General features: G+C 41.6%; 1 protein-coding gene across 1 annotated transcript in view; it reads left to right on the plus strand.

Annotated features, from left to right (window-relative positions):
* LOC148049783 (maestro heat-like repeat-containing protein family member 2B) overlaps window positions 1–12,260 on the plus strand; it is a 74,160-nt gene extending 61,900 nt beyond the window's left edge. The window contains exons 34-41 of the mRNA XM_087728822.1: window positions 348–459; window positions 4,379–4,525; window positions 4,951–5,124; window positions 5,975–6,130; window positions 7,451–7,582; window positions 9,682–9,787; window positions 10,094–10,159; window positions 11,965–12,260. Of these exons, the coding sequence (XP_087584948.1) occupies window positions 348–459; window positions 4,379–4,525; window positions 4,951–5,124; window positions 5,975–6,130; window positions 7,451–7,582; window positions 9,682–9,787; window positions 10,094–10,159; window positions 11,965–12,179 (1,108 nt within the window). The 3' untranslated portion in view covers window positions 12,180–12,260. The remainder of the gene's footprint in view (window positions 1–347; window positions 460–4,378; window positions 4,526–4,950; window positions 5,125–5,974; window positions 6,131–7,450; window positions 7,583–9,681; window positions 9,788–10,093; window positions 10,160–11,964) is intronic.
* Window positions 12,261–24,941: the final 12,681 nt, after the last annotated feature.

A 24,941-nucleotide genomic window follows, 5' to 3' on the forward strand; every position in this document is an offset into this window, starting at 1 on the left:
GGTCTTAGTTCTGTCCCTGCATTGGCAAATATAAAAGGAATACAATGCATGCATACCATTTGCATAACCTGGGAAACTGCACAACACCTCCTGAGTCTAAACAACACTCATAGCAATGGAGAAGAAGAACATGGTGATGGCTCTACGGTTGAGTTGCAAGTAGTAAATAAGTTTCACAGACAGGAAGGAAAGCTGCAAGGCAAGAGACAGTCAGCATAATAAACAAGGAGTAGTAATCAAATTCTTCCAGGGGAAGGTCTTGTCACATATGATGCTGCTTTGGACTAAATGAGTTCCGTTTTAGAACTTGGCCCACATCACTAAAGCAGTCTTTCTTTATCTTTCAGTTGTTTGTTTCAGAGTAGACTTCTTCACTACAAAACTATCCAGAATATCCTACCATGGATAAATTCAGACTCCCAGAAGCTCCGACTAACAGGAACTGCCTTTTTGACAGAAGTAAGTCTTAGGACCTAGAATGCTGACAGCCTTAAATGGTTGGAGACAAGTTAGCATGAGAGGGGCCCTTTAATTTACATTTCTTTATTTAGTCATTCATTCATTCATTCATTCATTCATTCATTCAGTTAGTTAGTTAGTTAGTTAGTAAATCAAATTTATGTAGCCTCTCATATGAAGTGACTCTGGGTAGCATGAGCAGCATGCAACATTAAAATAAAACAAGAATATAAAACAGTCATTATAAAAACCATTATTATAAAAACAGCCATTATACAAATATAGACAAGTTATTTTTTAAAATATTAAAATATTCTTAGTAATTTATACATCATAAATGGAGTGCAATAAATAAATCACCTACATATTTTCTCCACAGCTTTGAAGGCCCACAGAAAAGAGTGAGACTATTTTTTTCTCACCATTTTAAACATGGATATTACAGCAGGAAGTCTATCGATGTAATATTTATTAATGTATTACTTTTATTGTTTTTATTTTACAATGTATTATATTTTATTTATAGTCACCATAATACAAAAAAAAAGATGCAGAGACCCTAGAACAGGGGTGTCAAACTCTATTTCACTGGTTTGGTTTAAGTTTAGGTTTTATTGGACTTGTATGCCGCCCTTCTCCCAAAGGACTCAGGGCAGCGTACAACATAAAAAAACACATATAACAAAAGTTTAAAAAGATTAAATAGGCAATCCAATAGCCTTCCATTGACAATTTAAGTCAAATTTAGGATTAAATTAAAATTAACAATTTGAAATTAATAATTTAATTTATTCTATTCAGGCCAGGCCGACTTGCTGAAAAAGCCAACTTTTTAGGGCATGCCGGAAGGACTGGAGGTCGAGGATTACGCGAAGCTCTGGGGGCAGCTCATTCCAAAGGGAAGGCACTCCCACAGATAAGGCTTCCCCTGGGGGTAGCCGACACTGCCTGGCCAATGGCACCCTGAGGAGGTCACTGAGGACTGCATCAGGGTTGTGTTTCACCTCGGGGGCCAGGGTGGGCATGGTCAGCTTGACGTCACTCATGTCAGGGGTGCTGTGATGGTTCGAGTGCTTTGCCAGTGAAAACGGGCTCCTGAACTCCATTTTCGGCTACAACTGTGTCCTGCAGCCCTCTGCCAGCGAATATGGAGCTCAGGTGGGCTGCTGGCAGAGGCATCATGGGCTGGTCCATCACTGTTTTCAAGGCAGCCCCGCAGGAGAGATCTAAGCACCCTATGGGTCGGATCCAGCCCAGGAGACTTGAGTTTGACACCCCTGCCCTAGAAGGTGTGCAGAGAAGAGCAACAAAGATGATAGGGAGTCTGGAGGGTAAATTGCACAATGAATAGTTAAAAGAACTAGGCATGTCTAGACTAATGAAGAGAAGGATTAGGGGCAGTGACGTGCGGTGAGGTTCACGGCCGGTGAGGCAAGCGGGCAGGACCTCTATATTCTCCTCCCCCCACCCCTCCAATCTAGGCAGGGTCCAAGCCGCTCCGGAAAAAAAACCTGCCCGCCTCTTGCCTTTGAAGGAGAGGAGGAGGAGGAAGAGGGCACCCGCTTGGGGAGGGAGGGGGTAGGACAAGCTGCGGGGTTCATCTCCTCACCGCATAAGGATCGGAGGGCTCGCCTTGGAGCCCACCTCTCTGAGCACGCGCTCGGTCGCTATAGCTGGGTGAGGGGAGCAGTGGGTGGCTTTAAGCCAAGCGTCTGAATGCAAGAAATGAATAATCTCCCTGAGCAGCCTCGCACACCAGAAGCACCGAGGAGGGGCAGCAGCTGCTGGCATTGGGAGAGCCCCCTGCCTCCGCCCATCCTCACGCGCCAGGATTTTCCTTGTGGGATTTTGCCTCCCCCCCCACCAGCTGGAATAGTGCACGCGCCCTCCACCCCCTCACCCCAGCTGCACCTGAGGAGAGGGGGGAAAGCCAAGCAGAGCCCCCCTTCCCACTCAAAGCCCCCTTAAAGTGGAGAACAAGCCCGCACTATGGTGGACAGGCGCGCTGGCACTTTAAAGTGCCGGCATGCCTTCCGGGCGGGCCATTCCCACTGAATGGCCGGCCCGGAAGGCATGCTGGCACTTTAAAGTGCATGCCGCCTCGGCCCGCCATACAGCGAAACATGTTCTGGTTTGTGGCCGGGCGGCACCCTGGCACTTTAAAGTGCATGCTGCCTGGCCACAAACCAGGACATGTTTTGCTGTATGGTGGGCTGAGGAGACATGCACTTTAAAGTGCCGGCATGCCTTCTGGGCCAGCCATTCAGCGGGACATGCTGAATGGCCGGCCCAGAAGGCATGCCGGCACTTTAAAGTGCATGCCGCCTCAGCCCGCCATAGAGTGAAACATGTCCTGGTTTGTGGCCGGGAGGCACGCTGACACTTTAAAGTGCATGCTGCCACCCCAGCCATACAGCAGGGCGGCGGCATGCACTTTAAAGTGCCAGGGTGCCTCCCGGCCACAAACCAGGACATGTTTCACTCTATGGCGAGCTGAGGCGGCATGGCTTTAAAAAATAAAAAAAATAAAAAAATGTGCCAGCCCACGCGCCAGCAGAGGCGGGTAAAACACACACACACACAGACAAACACAAAAACACATAATAAAAACAAATTACAATTACTTATATTGCAAATAATTTTGAATCCCCCCTCCCTCCGTCCGATCCACATACCTTTTCCAGCTGTGGATTTCAACTCTCCTCTTGTCCGCCTGCCATGATGAAAATGTAAAAAATTAAATAAAAAAGCAACTTACTTAGGCAAGGCTGCAAGGCATGATTTGCTGCTCCCAGATCAGGAGGCAGGAGAATCACGTGCCTCCTTTGCATAAGTAATTTTTCGCCTTTTAACCCTTGCTTAATTCTGAGCTAGGGTTAAAAGGTGAAAAATTCCTTATGCAAAGGAGGCCCATAGTTCTCTCGCCTCCCCCGACAGTTAGCACTAAGCAGACTCAGAGTCACTGTGACTTGGAGTCTGGCAGCAACTACCTTGGCCTTTTTAATTATTTTAAAAATTCTTTTCTTTTTCTCATGACACTGGTGAGGCCCCGCCTCCCCTGCCTCCCCTGACTTCACGTCCCTGATTAGGGGTGACATGATAGTTGTCTTTCAGTATCTGAGGGGCTGTCACAGAGAAGACAAGGCCGACTTATTTTCCAAAGCACCAAAAGGCATGACAAGAAACAATGGGTGGAAGCTTATAGAGAAATCCAATCTAGAACTAAAGAGAAATTTTGTGACAATGGGAATAATTAATCAATGGAAAAGCTTGCCTCCTGAAGTTGTGCATGCTGCATCGCTGGAGGTTTTCAAGAATGGACTGGACAACCATTTGTCCAGGATGATATAAGGTCTCCTGCCTTGAGCGGGGGGTTGGACTAGAAGACCTTTCCAGCCCTATGATCCTATGACCTCAACTCTTCCAAACCTTAGCAGAAAATGGATCAAAACTTGGTGGCATGTATTAGGCTTATTCAGGCATGAAATGCTCCAACCTTCGCTACCGGTTCAGAACTGGGAGCGTGCAGGTGCACATGCTTACTTCGCTCTTGTGCGGCACGTCTGCGCATGCACAGAGCATCCATGATGAGGCCTGGGCAGGTGGCTGGAGCCTTCCACCACTCCACTACTGGTTCGCCCAAACTGGGGCAAACCGGCAAAATATCACTTCTGGGCTTAATTTGTACTCTGCCCCTAGATATTCTGTTTGGTTTTTTTTATCAGGAGTTTCTTCTTCAACCAAATCTAAAATTGCACCATTAATATTATTACAGTAGTGGGTTTTATCAGTTGTGACTTATTTATATTTTATCCTAGCCTTTTAGCTACTTCAATTGCCCCCTGGATAGATGAATGGGGGGGGGGGATGAAATTACCTAATGTTGGAGCATGATATGAAACACATTGACTTACTGTAGGTGATTCAAGATCCCATCTTGATAGAAAAACTGCAGATAAAATCTCTCCTTCCAAACATGATGCTAAGAGCAGGAGATTGGGATCCTGGCATCCGTCAGATGGCAATCCGTAGTCTTGGGAACCTTCTCCTGGTGGCTCCTGACAAGGTGAGCTGTTGCCTGTTGAGGTTGTGTAAAATGTGTGAAATGTGTTGAAGGCAGACACAAGCTCTTGCCCCTTCAGTGAAGTAGATCTAGAATCAGACACTGGGCTGTTGACTAGGAAAAATGGGCATGGAAGGTATTCATTCAATGTTATTGCCTGCACACGGAGAGGGTTCATACTACATAGATTGCACAGCTGATGACTTAAGCATGTGATCTAAAACCAACCACTTTGATTTGGAAATCATAGTTTGGTACAGTGAATTCAGGTAACTATAGTTATTCAACAAACTAAACAAATTATGGTTTAGTATGATATACAATATCAATCTGATTATGGTGTCTGCCTTGAGAGATCCCACAAATGTGCTGTAAAATCTTTTTCTATGGGTATACTCACAATTACCTTCTTACCTATATCCTTACAGGTGAAAGGACAGAAGAGGACCATTGTAGCTGTCCTCATTGGAGCTTTGTATGATGAAAAATTGGTTCTGGAAAGTCTCAAGTTGCTTGCTCTGATTTTTCCACGCCTGAAGGGGAAAGATGTGGGTTTCCTATTTAAGGACATTTCTCTGAAGACCACATCATACTTGGCAGATGTAAGCAAAGGATAGAGCTCCCTGTTTAAGAACTGCTGAGAGGGCCAAGAGCTATACTAGGGTGGTATTCAGCCGGTTCGGACCGGTTCAGGCAAACTGGTAGTGGTAACCTGCGAGTGGGTCTACCCACCCGTCCCAGCTCTATGTCGTCCTATTTAGCCATGTTTTCTAAGCTGTGCATGCATGCAAGCTGCGTATACGAACAAAGCACATGCACAGAAGGCTTTACACATCTGCAGAAGGCGCTATCTCTCACACACACAGTTTCGGTGTGCAGCAAACTGGTGGTAAAATTATGTGAAACCCACCTCTGACCTATACCCAGTATATTACTAGGTATGGTCCTAAGGAGGTTGTTTCTTTAGTCTTAACAAAAAACAGACTTAAAAGATACTGAAAATTGTTTCTCACAAATTGCTCAGCATACATAGGATAAAGTCCAAGCAGCAGTGCCAACTGAGTAAGGTTTGGGAGTAAATATCTAAGGCCCTACTTAGCTTAATTAATGTTCCATCCCTCAACACAACAAACTATTTCCCTACACATTGATGTACACAAAAGAAAGTTCATTATCATTAAAGGGGAGGCTACTAGGACTGCTAAATTCAAAGTAAAATGTCATAATTGTGCAATTGATAGTTTTACCCTTCATGAATGGATCTAATTCTCATTTGAAGCCACCTGTTATCAACTGTTAGTATGGTAACAAATGCCACAATTTAAGATTTTTCAGGGTTTATATGTGAATCTCCATATGGTTTTCAGCCTAAGCCCAAAGTATTTTCCACAGCAATATTACAAACCAGGAAGTCTAAGCTTTTGGAAAAATGTGTCTTTTTTCTGGCTATAGGACAATGGTGACCTGCGTGAGGCTGCACTATGTCTCTTTGGCATCCTGGCTGCTTGGACAAAGTTTAGATACAAAAGATTTTTTACTATCCAAGCCAGAAATAATTTGGTGTCCCTTCTAATACACCAGCGTGACCCCAATCCCAAAGTATCTGAGGTAAGTTCCAGAGTAAATTTTGTATTTGATAATCCTTGAACATGAAAAAAACTAAAAAGTTTGTTATCTCATCGGAGGCTGCATAGACTTTGATTGTAACTCTCACCCAGTGGTGGGTTGCAAATCCTGTTCCAACCGTTATGGTTGGATCAGGGCCGGCGGCGTCCTCATGGACGCGCGCAGCATGCATGCAGCTCTGCGATGCTCCAGCTGCTCCATGGAACATCGTGCAGGTGCTGTATATGCCATGCCCCTGCGCGGAAGCGCAGAAGTCTTTAAACTCCGGTAAGGAGCACGGGCGGGCGGGTGGAAGAGTATCTGGTGCTCTGGGCTGGCTCTGGTATGCCGGTACCGGGTCTTACCACCTGCAACCCACCACTGGTCTCACCTCAGTGTGGCTCAATTCCAATCCTCCTCACTGCTGTCAATCACAGCAATACCCAGCTAATTCAGGCCAGGATTCATTTTAGTTTTGCATTTTAATTCTATTGTGCTCAACCACCAGCTCCCACATGGCACACAAACAGCACATGGAGATATAACCCCATCTCATTATTGCTCCCTTGCAACTGGTATTTTATCCCTGACCTTGTTGTGCAATTCAGCTTTAGATTATCTGTAAATCATGATTAAGCAAATTATGGTTTGTTTAGCTGTATGAACACAATAATTAAACTGCTATTCTTGAAGCTTCATGAAGACTTGGAAGTATTGGGGCTAAAAAGAAGGTAGTCCTGGAATTTTGTAGGGTTTTTTTTTCCTTCCAAAAGCCAGCACCACTCAATCTTCCCTGACTTTGGAGAACATATTCTGAAACTTTTGGGTTAGACCAGGGATCAGCAATCTTAAACACTCAAAGAGCCACAAAGATCCTAACCGGAAGCCCCCCTTTCAATTCTGGAACCAACCGGACATTTGGTTCCCCCACCATAGAGTCTCCTCTAGCTCAGTGTTCTTTTCCCTCTACCTGTCCTAATGGAAAGCCCTATCAATTGTGGAGCTGACCAGAAAACCCACCCCTTGCCATAGAGTCTCCTCCTGGTGCACTGTGTTCTCCCTGCCAAACCGGAAGCTCCTCTCATAATTTGTACAGGGAGCCACAGCAGAGGAATGAAAGAACCACATGTGGCTCTAGAACCACGGGTTTCTGACCCCCGGGCTAGACTGGGGAGAAGTAGTGAGTTGGATAAAAATAAGAGTCACTCCGAGAGATGCGTTGTACCTAAGTTTGACAAATGAATAAATAACAAGTTATTCATAATTTTAAATGCTTGCTACCATTACGCATGATTTGTATAAGAATACCGCTATCTTTTTTAGGCATGCAGGACTGCTTTTCTGCAGTGCGTGACGTTTTTAGTGAGAAGGAAACTAAGAATCTATATTGAAGAACTTTACCATACCACTAATTTAACTCTTCCAAATCTACATACCCATGTATGCAGGCAGATGGTAAGAGAGAGATATCCTTGAATTAGCGTACTCTAAAAACAGGATAATTGTTGAAGTTGGTATAGTCATCCAGCAAATCTATACTAAAAACAGTTTCTTTGCTTCCATAAGCTTGCCACCTTTTTGAGGAATTACAAAATAATTTCTCACTTTATCCATTTAGAAGCAAAAAAAAAACATTTGTCAGTACTGTACAACAAGGGTGGGCCAATCCAAACAGGGTCTCATTTAGTCTCTTTCAGCATCAGTGACTTTGGAAATCTGATGAGAGGATAGGGAAACTAGAAGCAAACAAAGATACTATGCGTTTCTCGTAGGTTTAACCTACCTTTTTATTGGTTAGGTAATTATATCAAATTTAGAAATGAGCAGAGGTGGTATTCAGCAGGTTCCGACCAGTCATGGAGAACCGGTAGCGAAAATTTTGAGTAGTTCAGAGAACCGGTAAATACCACCTCTGACTGGCTCCGCCCCCATCTATTCTCTGCCTCCCGAGTCTCAGCTGATCGGGAGAGAATGGGGATTTTGCAGTAATCTTCCCCTGGAGTGGGGAGGGAATGTAGATTTTGCAGTATCTTTCCCCTGCCATGCTCACCAAGCCACACCACGCCCACCAAGCCACACCCACAGAACTGGTAGTAAAAAATATTTGAATCCCACCACTGGAAATGATGCAATGGCTGGAGGATAGCAAACCCCATAGTATCTCACTGACAAGATTCAGTAGTTCTTAACCAGCAGGCACAATGGGCAGAAACTAGTACCTGTAAAATGAACTTAACAAGGCAAATGCTAGCTCTTCCATTTGGTAGGAAAAATCAACAGCATGAGTACAGAATGGGGGGAGGGGAGCATATTGGTTAGCAATAGAGGAATCACAATCTGATTATGAACCAAGAATGAGACATACCATTGCTACAAATTCAATCTCAGATTGCATCAACAGAAATGTCAGTTGGAGGTATTGGCTATTTTGAACCTGAAACAGAGAAGACTTTAGGGAGATGTAATAGCTATCTTCAAGTTTCTGATCAATTAATTTGATTTTCAAAATTGACTGGAGAAAAAAACACTTCTGCCTATTACAAAAGAGTTCAAAATTATCAAGTGAATTAATTTTGCATCTAAATTGGAGAGTCAATCAATACAATACAATAGCAGAGTTGGAAGGGACCTTGGAGGTCTTCTAGTCCAACCCCCTTCCTAGGCAGAAAACCCTATACCATTTCAGACAAATGTTTATCCAACATCTTAAAGACTTCCAGTGATGGGGCATTCACAACTTCTGGAGGCAAGCTGTTCCATTGATTAATTGTTCTAACTGTGAGGAAATTTCTCCTCAGTTCTAAGTTGCTTCTCTCCTTGATTAGTTTCCACCCATTGCTTCTTGTTCTACCCTCAGGTGCTCAGATCAAATCTCCAAAATAAATAAATATTTGCAAAATTATCTGTAGTTATTGAGATAATATTTTTGTTTTAGCCCTACTGCCACATAGAGCAATATAGTTTCCATTGAAATGATATTAGCCAGAACTGCAAATACAGTAATCTGATGTGAGACAATCTGTTTCATGGTAAAGTATAAATCACCCCAAGCTTTTAAATAAGAAAATAGGAAAAGTCTGATTATTACTAGCTGGAAAATGAAGAGTCCTAGAGAATATAGCAGTTAGGGTTAGATTGTTCTATATCAAATCCTATCAATCAAAATAAGTATCTATATTATATTATTGTAAACCACCTAGACTAGAATAACTTAGGTGAGATGGGTAGTGTAGAGATGTGACAGACAGACAGACAGACTGACAGACAGACAGAGAAACAATTCATAATATAATATATATATAATTTTAAAGAGAAATATTTAGTAATGGAAAATATGTTTTAAAAATGTGTTTTATAGAATATGGTTATAAAAAGTTACTGGAATAATGTGCAGGAATAATAATGCACAGGAATAATACAGGAAAAATATGGTAGCACCATAGTGGGATGTGTTTAACCATGGCTTCAGTAAAGAAAGATTTTGCGTTTCAGCTTTATGTTGGCGTTTGTTGCTGCAATAAATAAAATGCAATATTATTCTTGGTAAAATTTAGATTGAAAATACCAACCCAGAAATGAGGAGAGGACTGCTGAAAAAGACAATGATCTATTTCCAAAGCAACTGGGAAGAGATCCAGATTAGAGCTCTTGAATTAACAGGTAAGAGACAAGGTCTGGTAAGAAGATCTAGGGTGCTTCAGCAAGGTTCATAAAATCAATAGAAGGAGAAATTGAGTGGAAAAACAAAGAGAGAGGTGCCACAGTGTGATTATTTTTAGGGGACTACATTTAAAAATTGCTATAGGCTTATTTCAACAATTCTTCCATGCTGGTCTATGATTAAGATTCTAAAGGGGGAAGGGTCCCAGAGATTGATGGCATGATTGTTCTTACCATAGTACTTCTTACATGTTTTAAAAGATTGAAATGTATTCAAAATTTCTTTCCCTTTTCCCTTCCCTTCAGAAATCATTCTGGAAAGTATGCAGATAGCAGACCTGGATGAGCCTATTAAGCAAGCTTTGCTGACTTGTAAGCAAAATGAATGAATGAATGAATGAATGAATGAATGAATGAATGAATGAATGAATGAATGAATGAATGATCTATCTATCTATCTCTTGAATAAAAAATAAATATATACACACCTGAGTTTATAGTTTCCATTAGATCTAGTCAAGAAAGTTAACAGAGTAACAGAGTTGGACGGGACCTTGAAGGGCTTCTAGTTCAATCCTTTGCTGAAGCAGGAAACTCTATATCATTTCAGACAAATGGTTGTCCAATCTCTTCTTAAAAACTTCCAGTGTTGGAGCATCCACAACTTCTGGAGGCAACTTGTTCCACTGGTTAATTGTTCTAACTATCAGGAAATTTCTCCCTAGTTCTAGGTTGCTTCTCTCCTTGACTACTTTCCATCCATTGTTTCTTGCCCTGCCCTCAGGTGCTTTGGAGAATAGTTTGAACTCCCTCTTCTTTGTGGCAACCCCTGAGATATTGGAACACTGCTATCATACCACCCCTGGTCCTTTTTTTCATTAAAGTAGATATTTTTTATAGGCAGTTATAATTCTAGAAAAAGAGAATTGCCTTGATCTTTGGCATAGACCTGAATCTTTGGAGATCTTCACGCACGTGGTTCTTAAAGCATGTGTGCTTTTTCTTAGAAATGGACAGTGATTGTCAGCATCAATGTAATGCTCAGAACTCCATGTCACTGGGAGTTGGGCAATATGCAAATTCAATACACCCCATTCAACTCAATAGCACTCAATAAATCAAAATCTCAAGCTATTATTTGTAGCTACAGTAGATCCATTTTTTTCTGATGTGGACAAAATGGTAAAAGCAAATCTGGAACCTCACAGGCAAAAGACAGAATCCAGTTCAACATACGTACATATAACGTTGCCAAAATGAGGACAACATTGGCCCAGGTCCACTCAGAATTAAACCATGATCTCTGGCCAAGTGTTTGGAGTGGAAAAAAGGTACTGCAGTACTGCAGGCTACTTCTGCTGACTGTCGGCTGCCTGCAATTTGGCAGATCGAATCTCATCAGGCTCAAGGTTGACTCAGCCTTCCATCCTTCCAAGGTCAGTAAAATGAGGCGTCAGATTGTTGGGGACAATATGCTGACTCTATGACTCTAAACCATTTAGAGAGGGCTGTAAAAGCGCTATGAAGCAGTATCTTATGTCTAAGAGCTATTACTATGTTGCACAATAAAGGGAGGATAAGACCACCTATGAATAATCATTTGCTCTCTTCAGTCAGAGATTTTAAACAACATATTATAAATAATGCAGTTGCTCTTTTAAACCTGAGCAAATAGTTTCTGGGATACCTTCTCATGCGTGATATAAGTAATAACCTTTTGCTAGACTGCCTAAAGGAGTCTGCGTGGTGCAGTGGTTAGAATGCAGTATTGCAGGTTAACTCTGCCTGCTGCCAGGAGTTTAATCCTGATCGGCTCAAAGTTTACTCAGACTTCCATCTTTTCAGGGTAAAACGAGGACCCAGATTGTTGGGGGCAATTGCTCACTCTGTAAACCACTTACAGTGTGCTGTAAAGCACTAAGAAGTGGCATGTAAGTCTAAGTACTACTGCTAAGTGCTAAATGTGTAAATAAAATAAACATCTACGTTTTCATGAAACCAACAGGAGGCTCCTGTTGGTTTCACAAAATCTTTCAGCTTTAAATGTTCAATGGTTGTTTTCAGGATCATGGTGGAAGAATCGACATGTCATCTTAAGATAGAACAAATATTTGCCATATTTCTAACATTGTTGAAGATCTGTTCCATTGATGCCATTCATCTGTTCCTTTTTTCAGCTCTTGTGAAGCTTCAGAAAAATGCTAGCTATGGTTTCAATGAACATTTAGATGTGCCCCAGGCGAGTGCCGCTGTGGAAGCTTATATCATCCAAAAGTGGGGAGAAGATTTGTCTACAACAGAATCCTCTGTCAGTGGAAACAATGAAATCCAAGGATCTAATCTGTCTTCTGTAAGTCAGCTTGGAACAACTTTAGATACCATACAAGTCTAGGACTTGTAATTTTTCTCCTGTAAGTATGGCCATAGCATCAAGGCGAATAAATCACTCCCTTTTGTTTGGTTAACTGGTAAATACTAAGCACTTTCCCTCTCTGTTTTCCACTCATTGTCTCTTCTGATTCTTGTAATAAATGCAATAAAAGAAGCCATGTCACAAATGCTGGTTTTTGCTTTGACTTAGCTCCCTAAAACCGTTTTAAGAGTGTTTTTTTTTACTTGTTTTCCATACATTTTTTAATGTCTGGAGGAAAAGCTGGTACCAGTCACTAAGTTGTCAAAAGTAAAAAGAAACAAGTTGAGATTTACAACAGCTAAAATAGAATAGTTAAGGCAATCACACCATACACTGGCATGAGAGACAGGACCAAAATGTTCTGATAGTGTTCTGACCCAGGCTTCCTTAAAAAGCAAGAAGCGGAGTCTTGATCCTGGCAAAACCCCTTTTATTTACACGAATTCTTTTCATTCACAGTCAGCAAGGCTTAGCAAACAGTCTTTCCGAGGAATAGTTATCAACACGAACCTTATCTCATTTGGAGAGCTGCCAGATAACTAGTTTCCAAATGCAGGGCAAGGCAAAATGTGGCACAGAGTCTCTTATAGTCACAAGCAGAACTTTCCACTCTTGAAATGACCAAAGGAACAAATTGTTTCCTGCAAAAGCCCACTCCCCATTCGCTTCTCTTTTGTTTCCTATGGGAGGAGCCAATCACCTTCTGCAAACTAATACAGTCCTATCAGGCTGTCAACATATAACGTTCATTCCCATACTCATAGTTCTCCTTATCATAGAACCTGAAGGTTGGAAGAGATCTTGAAGACCTTCAACTTCAATCACCTGCCTTGGGCAGGACTTCTTATATTTTCCCAAATGGTTTCCCAAGCTTTGTTTGAAAACCTTCAGTGATGGAGCCCCCATGACTCCAGGAAGCAAGCTATTCCACAATATAATGACTCTTCTGGTCTGGAAATTCCTCCTTATTTCATCCTATATCTTCTTTGTAAAACTTCTTAATCCAGTCCTACTCTTATGTGCTATGGAGAATTAATTAATACCCTCTTCCTTGTGACAGCATTTCAAGTGTTGGAAGACTGATATCATGCATCCCCCTAGACTTCTCTTCTTTGAGATGAACTTTCCAGTTTGTTTAATCTTTCTTGTTAGGAGTTAGCCTCTTAGATGACTTAGTTTTGCTTAATCATTTTTATCTGCCCCTCCCCCACCATTTGTCTTCAGGATGCTTAGATTATTCCTGTTTCCACCACTCACAATCTGAGGGCCTTGGCTGATGATCAGCTGACTTTGCTTTCATTTATTAATGTTGGAGGCATGGCAACAATTTTCTATTGGCTTAACAAGAGGGACCACAATTTGCTTTGGTTATTTCATGCTTAGATTACTACTCTCCTGGCAGGTACTCCAATTCTCTCCATCCTCTTGATCCGAGGTCAAAACAGTCTCATTTGGGCTGTTCTCCACTCTTTATGCAATTACCATGTTTGTTATATTACAGAGTTATTCATTGGCTTCCCATTCTAGCAAGAACCCATTTCAAGAAACTGGCCTTTGTGTTCAGAATCACAATCTTTCTATTTCTTCTTGATTCTCATTCCAGGATCACAGGCTCTCAGTTTCAAACTTTGGAATCAATTCCTTGCTTTCCTTCATCACCCCTGCAAAAAGGTTGATGCTTTCCAGACATTTTCATTTGGCTAGCTGATGAACACAAGTCCTGGCTATTTTTTTACTCTATTTTCACTAAGCTCGGCTTGCCTTGTTTTGTGTTACCATATATGTGTGCTTGTGGTGTCATACAGTACTCCCTAAAATATATGTGGTGGTTAGATTTGATTTCTTTTAGATAGAAAGGAGGATTAGGAGGAGGAGGAGAAGGCAGAAAAGGAAGAGGAGGAGGAGGATTAGGAGGAAGAAGAAGAGGAGGAGGAAGGAGGAGGAGGAGGAGGAGGAGGAGAAGAAGAAGAAGAAGAAGAAGAAGAAGAAGAAGAAGAAGAAGAAGAAGAAGAAGAAGAAGAAGAAGAAGAAGAAGAAGAAGAAGATCCTTTGCTGTCCCAAATTTAAAATAGACATAATAGTCTTCTGCATCCCATGATACATAGTCTTTTATGTATCATGGGATGCAGAAACCAGAAGATGGCAGCAGAGGGCTTATAAACATAGAACCAGATAATTCCTTGAATGAATTCCCTGCAAACTGATATATCAACTCTATAAAGTGTTCACATTTATGCCGGCCGTAATAAATATTTGACTGATAAATGTTCACAAAAGAGCCTCTTGAAACAGCATATTGCAAATGAAAGAGTTCGAACTAAAACTCACGTTCTGTGCAAATACTTTTTTTCCCCCTTGTATCTTTCTCACCAAACGTCTTGCCTTGCCCCTTACATATCTTAGCATTACTCAAGATCCTCAGTTCTTGTGTCAAGGTAAAACCATCTTTAGAAAATGAGAAAAATTCATCATTCTATATCAGTGATGGCGAACCTATAGCAGCATGCCACAGGTGGCACGTGGAGCCATTTGTCAGGGTACACAAGGTGCTGCCCTGTCAGCTGGCCAGCGCGCATGTGTGCACTGTCCAGCTGAGTTCACCCCTTTTTAAAGCCATTTTTCACCCTCCTCAGGCTCCAGAGTCTTTATAGGAGCCTGGGGAGGGTGAAAAGAGCCCCCTGCCTGCCCGGAGGCCCTCCGGAGACTTTATGAGCTTCCCTGAAGCCTCCGGAGCGCAAAAAAATGGCCCTATGGGCAAACCAGAAGTTCAGGAATGGACTTCCAGTTTGCTCAGAGGGTCATTTTGACAGCTCTGAAGGCTTCAGGGAAGCCTCCTGAAGGTCCCTGAAGCCTTCGGAGCGCTCAAAATGACCCTCCGAGCAAACCGGAAGTGACTTCCGCTTTGCTTGGAGGGTTGTTTTTTGCCCTTCTGAGACTTTAGGGAAGCCTCCTGAAGGTCCCTGAAGCCTCCGGAGAGGGTGGGGGAGGCTGTTTTTGCCCTTCCCAGGCTCCTATAAAGCCTCTGGAGCCTGGGGAGGGCGAAAAAGCATGCACAAAATGGGGGTGAGCGCCTGTAGTGCACGCATTGCATTATGGGTGTGGCACGCCCACACACAACCACCCTGCGCTCCCCCCACTTATGGCACGTAAGCCAAAAAAAGGTTCGTCATCACTGTTCTATATGCTAATATAACGCTCGGCTTTTCAAGCAGAGAGTTCTTTTAGTCAAAATGGTACCATGTACAGGAAAGCCAGACAGCAAGTGTGGCATAATCCCAAGATTTGTGGAACCATATCTGAACATAGTTTAAGAGAGCAGAAGCCCAGTAAACAAACAATATGCTCAATGGCCATAGAAAACTAAGTGATTGTTAAGGGTCATACACGGAGTATTCTGGAAATGAACAGGGCTCCAGCAGAGATGTATTAACAGAAAATTGGTTGTTGTTGTTGTTGTTGTTGTTAGTTGCGAAGTCATGTCTGACCCATCGTGACCCCATGGACAATGTCCCTCCAGGACTTCCTGTCGTCTACCATCCTCCGTAGTCCATTTAAGCTCAAGCCTACTGCTTCAGTGACTCCATCCAGCCACCTCATTCTCTGTCGTCCCCTTCTTCTTTTGCCCTCAATCTTTCCCAGCATTAGGCTCTTCTCCAGTGAGTCCTTTCTTCTCATTAGGTGGCCAAAGTATTTGAGTTTCATCTTCAGGATCTGGCCTTCTAAGGAGCAGTCAGGGTTGATCTCCTCTAGGGCTGATCGGTTTGATCGCCTTACAGTCCAAGGGACTCACAGGAGTCTTCTCCAGGACCATAGTTCAAAAAGCATTGCTTGCTATCTTTTATATTCATAATATTTTAAATTATTTTTATTACTGAAAGTTAACAATCAAGGGTAAAATAATGCAATAATGGTAACATTCCATGTAGCATTCATAGTATTTTAACATATTATTAAATTCAGATCATATAGAGAACCAGGTGGTTTAGTGGGTAAGGTGCTGGATTGAGGAATCCTAAAATCTAAGTCCTGCCTTAACCACAGAAACCAATTGGATGATTTTGGGCCAGTCATTCCCTCCCAGCCCAAGAGGGAAGGCAATAACAAATCCTTTTCAAAAATATTTTCAAGAAAACTGCATGGAAAGGTCTGTGTAATTACAACCTGACTTGAAGGCACACCCACACAAAAGAGAAGCATACTTGCATAATAATAAAACAAGCATATTTGTTTAATAATAATACAGTAGAATAATATAATAATCCTTATATTGCCCAAAGAGTGCAGTTCCTACATGTGCATTATTTGATTTTCAAAACACAGATATTTGAAAATGCACCAGGAAATGAAAAAATGAGCATGTTCATTGGACAGGAAGGGAACATTTTAAAAAAGAGAAAGAGGTGAAATGGAACACCCTGGAAGATAGTATGACTTGATGGGATCAATCAATAAGCCAACCTTCTGTTGTAATTCCATTCAGGAAGCAATTATCAATGAAAGCTCCAAATCCATCTTCGGTTGAAAAATGGGAGCTATGCATTTTTTTTCATTCATTGGTGTTATTCATGAATAAATAAGGGAGGACATGCATCTCATGAGGATTAGGTGATAGATATGGAACCTCCTTCTTCTGTTACTTTACCTCTTTTGACCTTCTCACAAAGCTTATATCATTTCTTCAACTCCACCCTAATGTGTTTATCTATTTAGAGCAGGGTGTCCAAACTTGGGAACTTTAAGGCTTGTGGACTTCAACTCCAAGAATTCCCCAGTCAGCATGGCTGGCTGGGGAATTCTGGGAGTTGAAGTCCACAAGCCTTAAAGTTCCCAAGTTTGGACACCTCTGATTTAGAGGTTGCCCATCTCCTCATAGATCCACCTTTTACTACCAAAATCTTGTCCGTGGGACAGGGAGGGAGGAGTGAAAAAAATATGCCATACAGAGCAGGAAAACTTTCCCATCTACTTTGTGCTCTTTGATGTTAAAACTGTCAGACTTTCATCCTATCCATAAGTCAATAAAAACTGAAGAAAATGGGCCCCTCGAACAGATGCATATCTTCTCCAGTTTTGATTCAAGAGTAGGAACAGCTTGGCTGGATCAAACCAAAAGCCCGTCTCATTTTAATTTTCATTGCCCTTTTGGTGGAATGACCGACCAAATATTTCTGGGAAGGCTACACTCTGGAACAAAACGACAGTAATCTTCTCTTATTCAACAATATGATCTGCCAGTTTGTACTTGAAGAGTTTGGAACGTTGCAACATTGCTTTACGTAAATCTTCTTGTAATAATAAGACTTGCTGAATACTGTCTTCCATAACTCATTTAACAATCACGTGAGATGTTTAAAATCCTTCAGGGAGTGTCTGTTACAGAGTTAGAAATCCAACAGAAATTAAATACAGGTTTACACAGAGATGGGAGACACAATCTGAAATTAGATTTTTTTTTAAAAGAAAGTTTATATATCTTATCCGGTTGGTAGAAATGCACCATATTTTTCAGAGTATAAGGTGCACCTTTCCCCCCCAAAAAAGAGGCTGAAAATCTGCTTGTGCCTTATACACTGAATACAGCATTTTTGGCCTCCTGAAACACAGCCCCCTTCACAAAAATGGATGCGCAGAGGGTTTGGGAAATCTGCAAAGTACTCCTGGGGCCTGGGGAGGGCAAAACAAGCAGAAAACGGGCCATTTTTTGCTCATTTGTGTCCCCCCAGCCCCCAGGAGCACTCAAGCCTCCCAAAGCCTACGCATGCCCTATTTTTTGCAAAAAAAAATGGGCTGAGGGGCGTTTTTTGCTTTTTTTGCCCCCCCCCAACCCCGAGGAGCCCTTTGCAGGCCTCGCAAACTCTCTGCATGCCCCATTTTTCACAAAAAATCAGGTGTGCAGAGGGTTTGGGAGGCACAGTACAAAAACTTTTTAAAATTTACCTCTTCAAAATCTTGGTGCGTCTTATACTCTGGTGCGTCTTATAGTCCGAAAAATACGGTAAATGTCTCCTGTGTCGGAGTCCAATAATCTTGCTCAAATCCACCTATTAGCCTGGATTTATAATTGCTGGATCCATTAGCTTCCTAGTATTTTAAATAATGATCGGATGTGTTTCGTATCTATGAATGTTTAGCATCACAAGTTCTTTTCCATACAGAGAGATCAGCTATGTCACATAGTGGCAAAGCAAATCCCCTAAATACTTTGTTAAGCTTTAGAGATTTCCTTGGCTATCCTGGATAACATCCCCTAACTATGTTGGTCCTTCAAATGACCTACATGGATATTAGCAAAAGAAACTAAATAAACTAAATCCAATGAGGTGACGAGTTCTGCAAATGTTGTTGAATTGTAAACAGATGGATGGAGCTAATCCAAACAGCAGAGCAGATCAAATTAAGCTTCTCTGCAAAAAGATAACATTCTTGCTGAACATGCTAGAACTTTGCCTTCATTTTTCAGCAGTTCAGACTAGAAACCCAACGCTACTTGCTATGTAACACTTTTCCAGGGCTACTCAATTGGTTCTGAACTGTGATTCTGCCACTTTGAACATTTTACAGGCCTTCTTTTAGTGAAACGGCCTATCACTGATAACCTAATGAAGGGCTGGGATGGATACATTAACACAATGGGTCTATCTATAGCAGTGGTGGGGAACCTTTTCGGCACTCAGTGCCCAAACCGAAATGCCCATGCATGCACGCTGGAGTGCCGGAAACCCGGAAACCTGCTGGCTGATGCACACATGCCTGTTTTCTGGCCATTTTCTGGGTGTTTTGCTGGGTGTTTTTTGGCAGATTTTGTGCCAAAAATGGTCCAAAAATTGGCCTGAAAATGGCCTGAAAAAGACCTGAAAATGGCCCGAAACATGGCCTAAAACCAACCCCAGAAAATGGCCTGAAAAATGGCCTGGAAAATGGCCCCAAAAATGGCCTGAAAACAGCCCGAAAAATGACCCAGAAAATGGCCCAGAAAACAGCCTGGAAATGGCCCAGAAAATGGCCTGATTTTGGGTCATTTTGGGGTGTTTGGAGTGCCATTTTTTTTTTAATAGGAATTTTTTTTTAATTTTTGTTACATAGACAACATAATCACATAACAATAGAAAAAGAAAGGCAGAGGGAAAAGAAAAAAAAAGAGGAAAAAAAACCCCCCACACACAAAAAAGAAAACAAAACCCATCATCCCATACAGTATGTCATTTGATTACAGGTGCTTTAACCTTTATCATTCTTATACATTCGTTGTTTCATTTAATAGATTTTGGTTTCGTATCGTTTCTTACTCCCCTGCCTGTAGCAATCCATCCCTACTATGTTTCCCCCCATATACACACCCCATATCTCTCTGTTATATATTTAATAGACGCCACAATAACCTAGGGTTAAAAGAAAAAAGAAAAAAGAAAAAAAGAAAAAAAAAGAAAAAAAGAAAAAAAAGGGAAAAAACACAAAAAAGAAAAAAAATGGAGTGCCATTTTTCAGGCTGTTTTCTGGTGCTCTGGTGCCCATGAAAAACAGCTGGCAATGGCGTGCATGCCCATAGGCAGGCTCTGTGTGCCACCTCTGGAGTGCATGCCAGAGGTTCACCATCACAGATCTATAGGATTCTGACTCATAAGAAAAATGGATTGAAATTAATCAAGAAGAGATGCAACCTAGACCTTAGGAGAAATTTCCTGACAGTGAGAACTGTTATCCAATGGAACAGCTTGCTTTCAGGGGTTGTGGGTGCTTCATCCCTAGAGGTTGTGGGACGCTACTATGGGTTCCCAATATTAAGAAACCACAAGGTGGGGGGAAAGGCTTGTAAATTCTTTAGAAATCGTACCTGTTTATTGTTTCCTATTGCAAGTTTGAATTTTAAATCATTAGCAAAATAAAATTATTTCTAAAATGTTATATCTTTTAAGAACAATAAGGCTATGCCCAAATCACGCTTAGTTTCACAGCATGGAAGTATGTATTTCTAGGCAGATTACATGTATTCAATGACAAATGTTAGAATCAAAACTAGGTTGGCTTCTTTTATTAATTTGCAAATATGCAGCTAGAACATAAACAAAACTAGTATATGATTTGTCAAGAAAAGGAAAAAAATGGAAGCAATAGGATAACTGGACATCAGGTAGTGATTCTTCCCTGCCAATGAGAATGATTTAAAAATCTCCTTTTTGTATAGAGCCATTACATAAATTATTGGCTCCTGATTTAGCCAGCATTAATTATGAAATGGATTTTTCTTCAGAATGTAGAGCACAAATGTTTTTTTTCTGAATTATGCAACGTATTTCCTAATATTTAGATCTGCAAACCTAAAAATGAAAAAAATATGAAAGGAGGTATGAACACGCAAACACACACAAATACACAAAGAGAAATTAATGCATTAAACTTGCATGTTTGCCAAAAAGATAATATCTGTAATGAATAAGGATAATTAGATTACATGTCAGTGTGAATTTTACAGAAGAAACTTTAAAATAAGTTGAAGATAGTAGAAACGGGTTTCTTAGTAAGTGTACAAGAAGACTTTAACAAGGAACAGAAGTTGAATGAATGAGAACCGAATACAAAAGTAACCAGTAGGAAAGATATATATGTTGATGTGGTGGTTTGATGGTAGAGAAGAATGAATGAGGTTGAACTTCAAAGCAAATGCATGGAAAGAAAAAATGGAAAGGAAAAGATAGCGGGAGAAAATCTTGATTGGATAAACTTGATGGTATCGCAAAAAGAGAAAAGTGAATTGTTTTAATAATAAAGGTAGGTACCAAGCGGTGTACAATTTAGATAACAGGAAGGATAGTTTGCAAAATTGAAAAATAGGGAAGAATAGGGTGAGGAAGCGCCGGGGTAAACAAGATTTACCAGTAGAAGAGAATATTTGTAGTTCATGGATGAACTGTGGAATCCTTGGTGGTTGTTTTGCTTGTTTCTTGTAGGCGTTTAATAAAGCAACTAGGGAACAGTGCCTCGCGGAAAATGTTACCTGGTTGGGTAATAAAACATCTGCAAGAAAGCAACCATACTGAGAGAACAGTAAAACTCCACAAACAAAACTTAGTTGTGTTTCCTTTTAACTCATGCATTGATTTGTCACTATTCCTTACTGTTTTTTCTACCTTTTGGATAATATGGATTAAGAAGAGCTGTAGCCCCTGTCTTCTGGTATGATATCCCCCTCCAAGAGATCCTGAAGGCTCCCAATGATGTTCAGGAATGTATTAAAGACCTTCTCTCAGGCTTTGGGGAAGGGTGAAAGTTGAGCCCTTGGTATAATGGTTGGAGGTTTTATACAGGGGTGAGCTGCTACAGGTTTGCCTGAATTCGACGGAACAGGTGGCTAACACTATAGCCAATTCGGAGAACCTCCAAATCCCACCCCTGGCTGGCCCTGCCCATCCCACCCCTCCCAGGAGTCTCCACGTGGCCCATTTTGGGTGTGAGGTAAGTGCAGGGCCTGCACAGAGGCTCAGGGAAGGGGGACAACAGGCCTCCCAGAAGTTCCAGAAGGCCGGGAACAGGGCCCGGAGAGCCTCTGAAGCCTGGGGGAAGCAGTTATTGCCCTCCCAAAGTTTTTGCCCTCCCAGAGGCTTGAGGAAAGCCTCTGGAGCCTGGGGAAGGCAAAAGCTGCCCCCTGCCCTGGTGCAGGAGGGCAACTAGGCCATGCCCAGCATGGCCATGCCCACCCAGCAACCGGGCATAGAACCTGTTGCTGAAATTTTTAAAGCCCACCCCTGGTTTTATATTGTCCTTGAACTACTGGTCCAAGTGTCCAATGTATGAGAATTTGAGCATGGTTTTGTTCTTCTGGTAAGAATTCTGGGTTGACTTGTTCAATGATTCCTTTGTTTTCTAAGCTATCCATGCATTCTCATGAAATTTCTGCAGCAATAAATTAAAAGCAGTCAATACTCTTTCTAACCTGTCCAAATGGTGCTTTTTCCAAGTTGCTTCTAGTCCGGTTGCCTCTTTAAAAAAAAAAAAGTACCATTGGGACAAACCTGACCTGGATGACTGAGAATCTCCATAGACATCTTTCTATCTTGGTTCTTCAAAGTCCAACTATCACTTCCATAGACGATCACTTCTGCTTGGGGGAATTCTGTGAGATCTTTGTCCCATATATTGGGCCTTTCCCCACTGCTGAGTTAATGCCATCTACCCATCCTTCAGCTGGCAGAAAACTAAACTGCCATGAAATTGTTTGTACTCCTTGCTTTGTTGTTGTTAGTTGCGAAGTTGTGTCTGACCCATGGACAACATTCCTCCAGGCCTTCCTGTCCTCTACCATCCTCTAAAGTCCATTTAAACTCACGCCTACTGCTTTGGTGGCTCCTTGCTAATCCTTGGCAATTCCTATATTCTACTTTCATCTCATCCAGAATTCCCTATTCCCCCTTTTTTTTGTCATATCAGAATGACCATATTATGTAATGGAAGCAATTCTCAGAAATTTGCGGCATGTTAAGTTCCTTCCTATGTAAAACACACCTATTTTCTTAATTAATAAATAATGTGGAAGTATTTAGAATAAACACCCAACCAGCTCATCCTTTGTACAGGAAGGTGACTAGGTCAACAGGGCAAACAAGTCTGGGCTAAGTAAGAATACATGAGTCACCCAATGTCATCTTCTCCCTGTGCGAACAAATGCTTCTGATGGAGGTTCACCTACACAAGATAGGGCATGCTCTCTGTAAACAAAAGTGATAACACAAGGAGCGGTTCAGTTGACCTGAGTTGTACGCCGGCTCAGTTCTCTCAACACACATTCAACCTATTGGAGAAAAAAAGATCTAGCCAGACAGCCAGGTTCTACCTACCTTTCTTTTGATTAACATATTTGTCAGGGTCTCAAAGATGCTTTTTTAAAAAGGTAACTGGACTGGGTTTTTTTTCGCCTTGAGGAAGAAGAAAACATTTCACTTCTCATCCCAGAAGCTTCATCAGTTCTGATGGTGGTGGTGGTGGTGGTGGTAGGGGGGGCGGATCGTGGATTCCTACCAGTTCGCACCTATTTGGTAGAACCGGTTCATTAAATCTATTGAACCGGTTAGAAGAGGTTCCACCAATGAACCCAGAAAGCAGGCCACACCTACAGAAGAAGTTCCAAATTTTTTTGAAACCCACCACTGGTCCTTGGATATGATTATTCTACACTATCAAGCTCATGTTTATAAAACTCAGTGCCTCTGTGAAAGGAAAGGATGACTACTGCGTTTGTGGTGCAATCAGAACATTGCGTGTGTTGAAGTTGTTTTAACGCAAACCAAAGATGCCTTTTAAAAAACAAGTTTACATCATATTCTTATGCATGCCAGTGCTGTGTGTGAGGTAATTTAAGGTGGTTCTGACAAGTGTCATCAGCATCTTCATATCCGGTCACATGGGCGGCAAGCCACTCCCACAAAGGAGGCCACACCCACAGAGTAGGTTCGAACAATTTTTGAAACTCACCACTGGGGCGGATGGAAAGGTTGTATTTCTTTACAATCATCTGATTATTGTTATTACTTTGAGAACTGTTGAGGCCGTTTGGGGGTGACCTGAATTAGGGTGCAGTTGGTTGTGGAGTTTTCTTGTAGCTGCTGAAAGGCTACGATGTAGACTGGAGATACAGTAGGTGGTGTCTTATTCCTCCCCCTCTGTTGAGGGAGGGGTGTTCAATTCTAACATAGATGGATTCTTTTACCCTTCTTTCAAATCAATGGTCCTCTCTGTCCAAAATCTTGGCTTTGCCAGTCCACATCTGACATGGTGGCTCCCAACAACATGTGGTGGGTTTATTACAATGTCACAAATCAACTTACCATTTTTTACATCAGATTGGCTATTGGTTTTCAAATTAGGCCTAGATTGAGGAAATTTTCTTAGATCAAGCCCAAATTTACATACTTAAGTGACAGGCAAGTAAATAATCACTAAGGAAAGAGAGGGCAAGCAACCAGTGATAAGTCAGAGCAATGAGCCCAGCTAACCTAACATTCTCATTAATCAGAATCAGCACTTTCTTACAGATCTATAATTAATTTGTTTTATATAGCTATCCTACTCAGTACATGACTCAGGGTGGTGTACACCATCAATAAAAGAATAACCAATAACAACTACATAATAAAGCACAATGTTACAAACACAACCCAAAGGAGCAATATACAAACATTTAAGTGTTGGAGGGGGGGATGAATCATCCAGCAGATCTTACCATTCCCAGACCTAGTGGCTGGGGAGAGGGGGGAGAAACCAGGTTTTTTAAAATGTTTTCCAAAAGAGAGTTCCAAAAAGAACTCCCTGACAAATTGAAAGACAAAAAAGATAAGTATAAAAAGTGGAAAGAGGGGGATCTAACTAAGGCAGAATATCAGCAAATAGCCCAAGCCTGTAAAGATGAAGTAAGGAAAGCTAAGGCTCACAATGAAGAAAGGCTTGCCACAAAAGTAAAAAAAATAACAAAAAAAGCTTCTTCCAGCATGTTAAAAACAAGAAAAAAGTTAAGAAAACATTCCATCCATTGCTGGGAGAAAGGTGACAAGCAACAGGGAGAAAGCAAAACTATTTAACTCATCTTTTGCATCTGTCTTTACACAAAGGGATAAAACAGTCCAACCTATCAAAAACAGCACCACAAAAATCAGATTAGGAACACAAATTGAAATAGGGAAGAAAATAATAAGTGAGCACCTGTCTACCCTAGACGAGTTCAAATCACCAGGACCGGATGGATTACACCCCAGG

This window comes from Thamnophis sirtalis, unplaced genomic scaffold (assembly GCF_051295495.1).
Source record: "Thamnophis sirtalis isolate CommonGarterSnake01/CBP01778 unplaced genomic scaffold, rThaSir2_p1.2 scaffold_1, whole genome shotgun sequence".
NCBI lineage: Eukaryota > Metazoa > Chordata > Lepidosauria > Squamata > Natricidae > Thamnophis > Thamnophis sirtalis.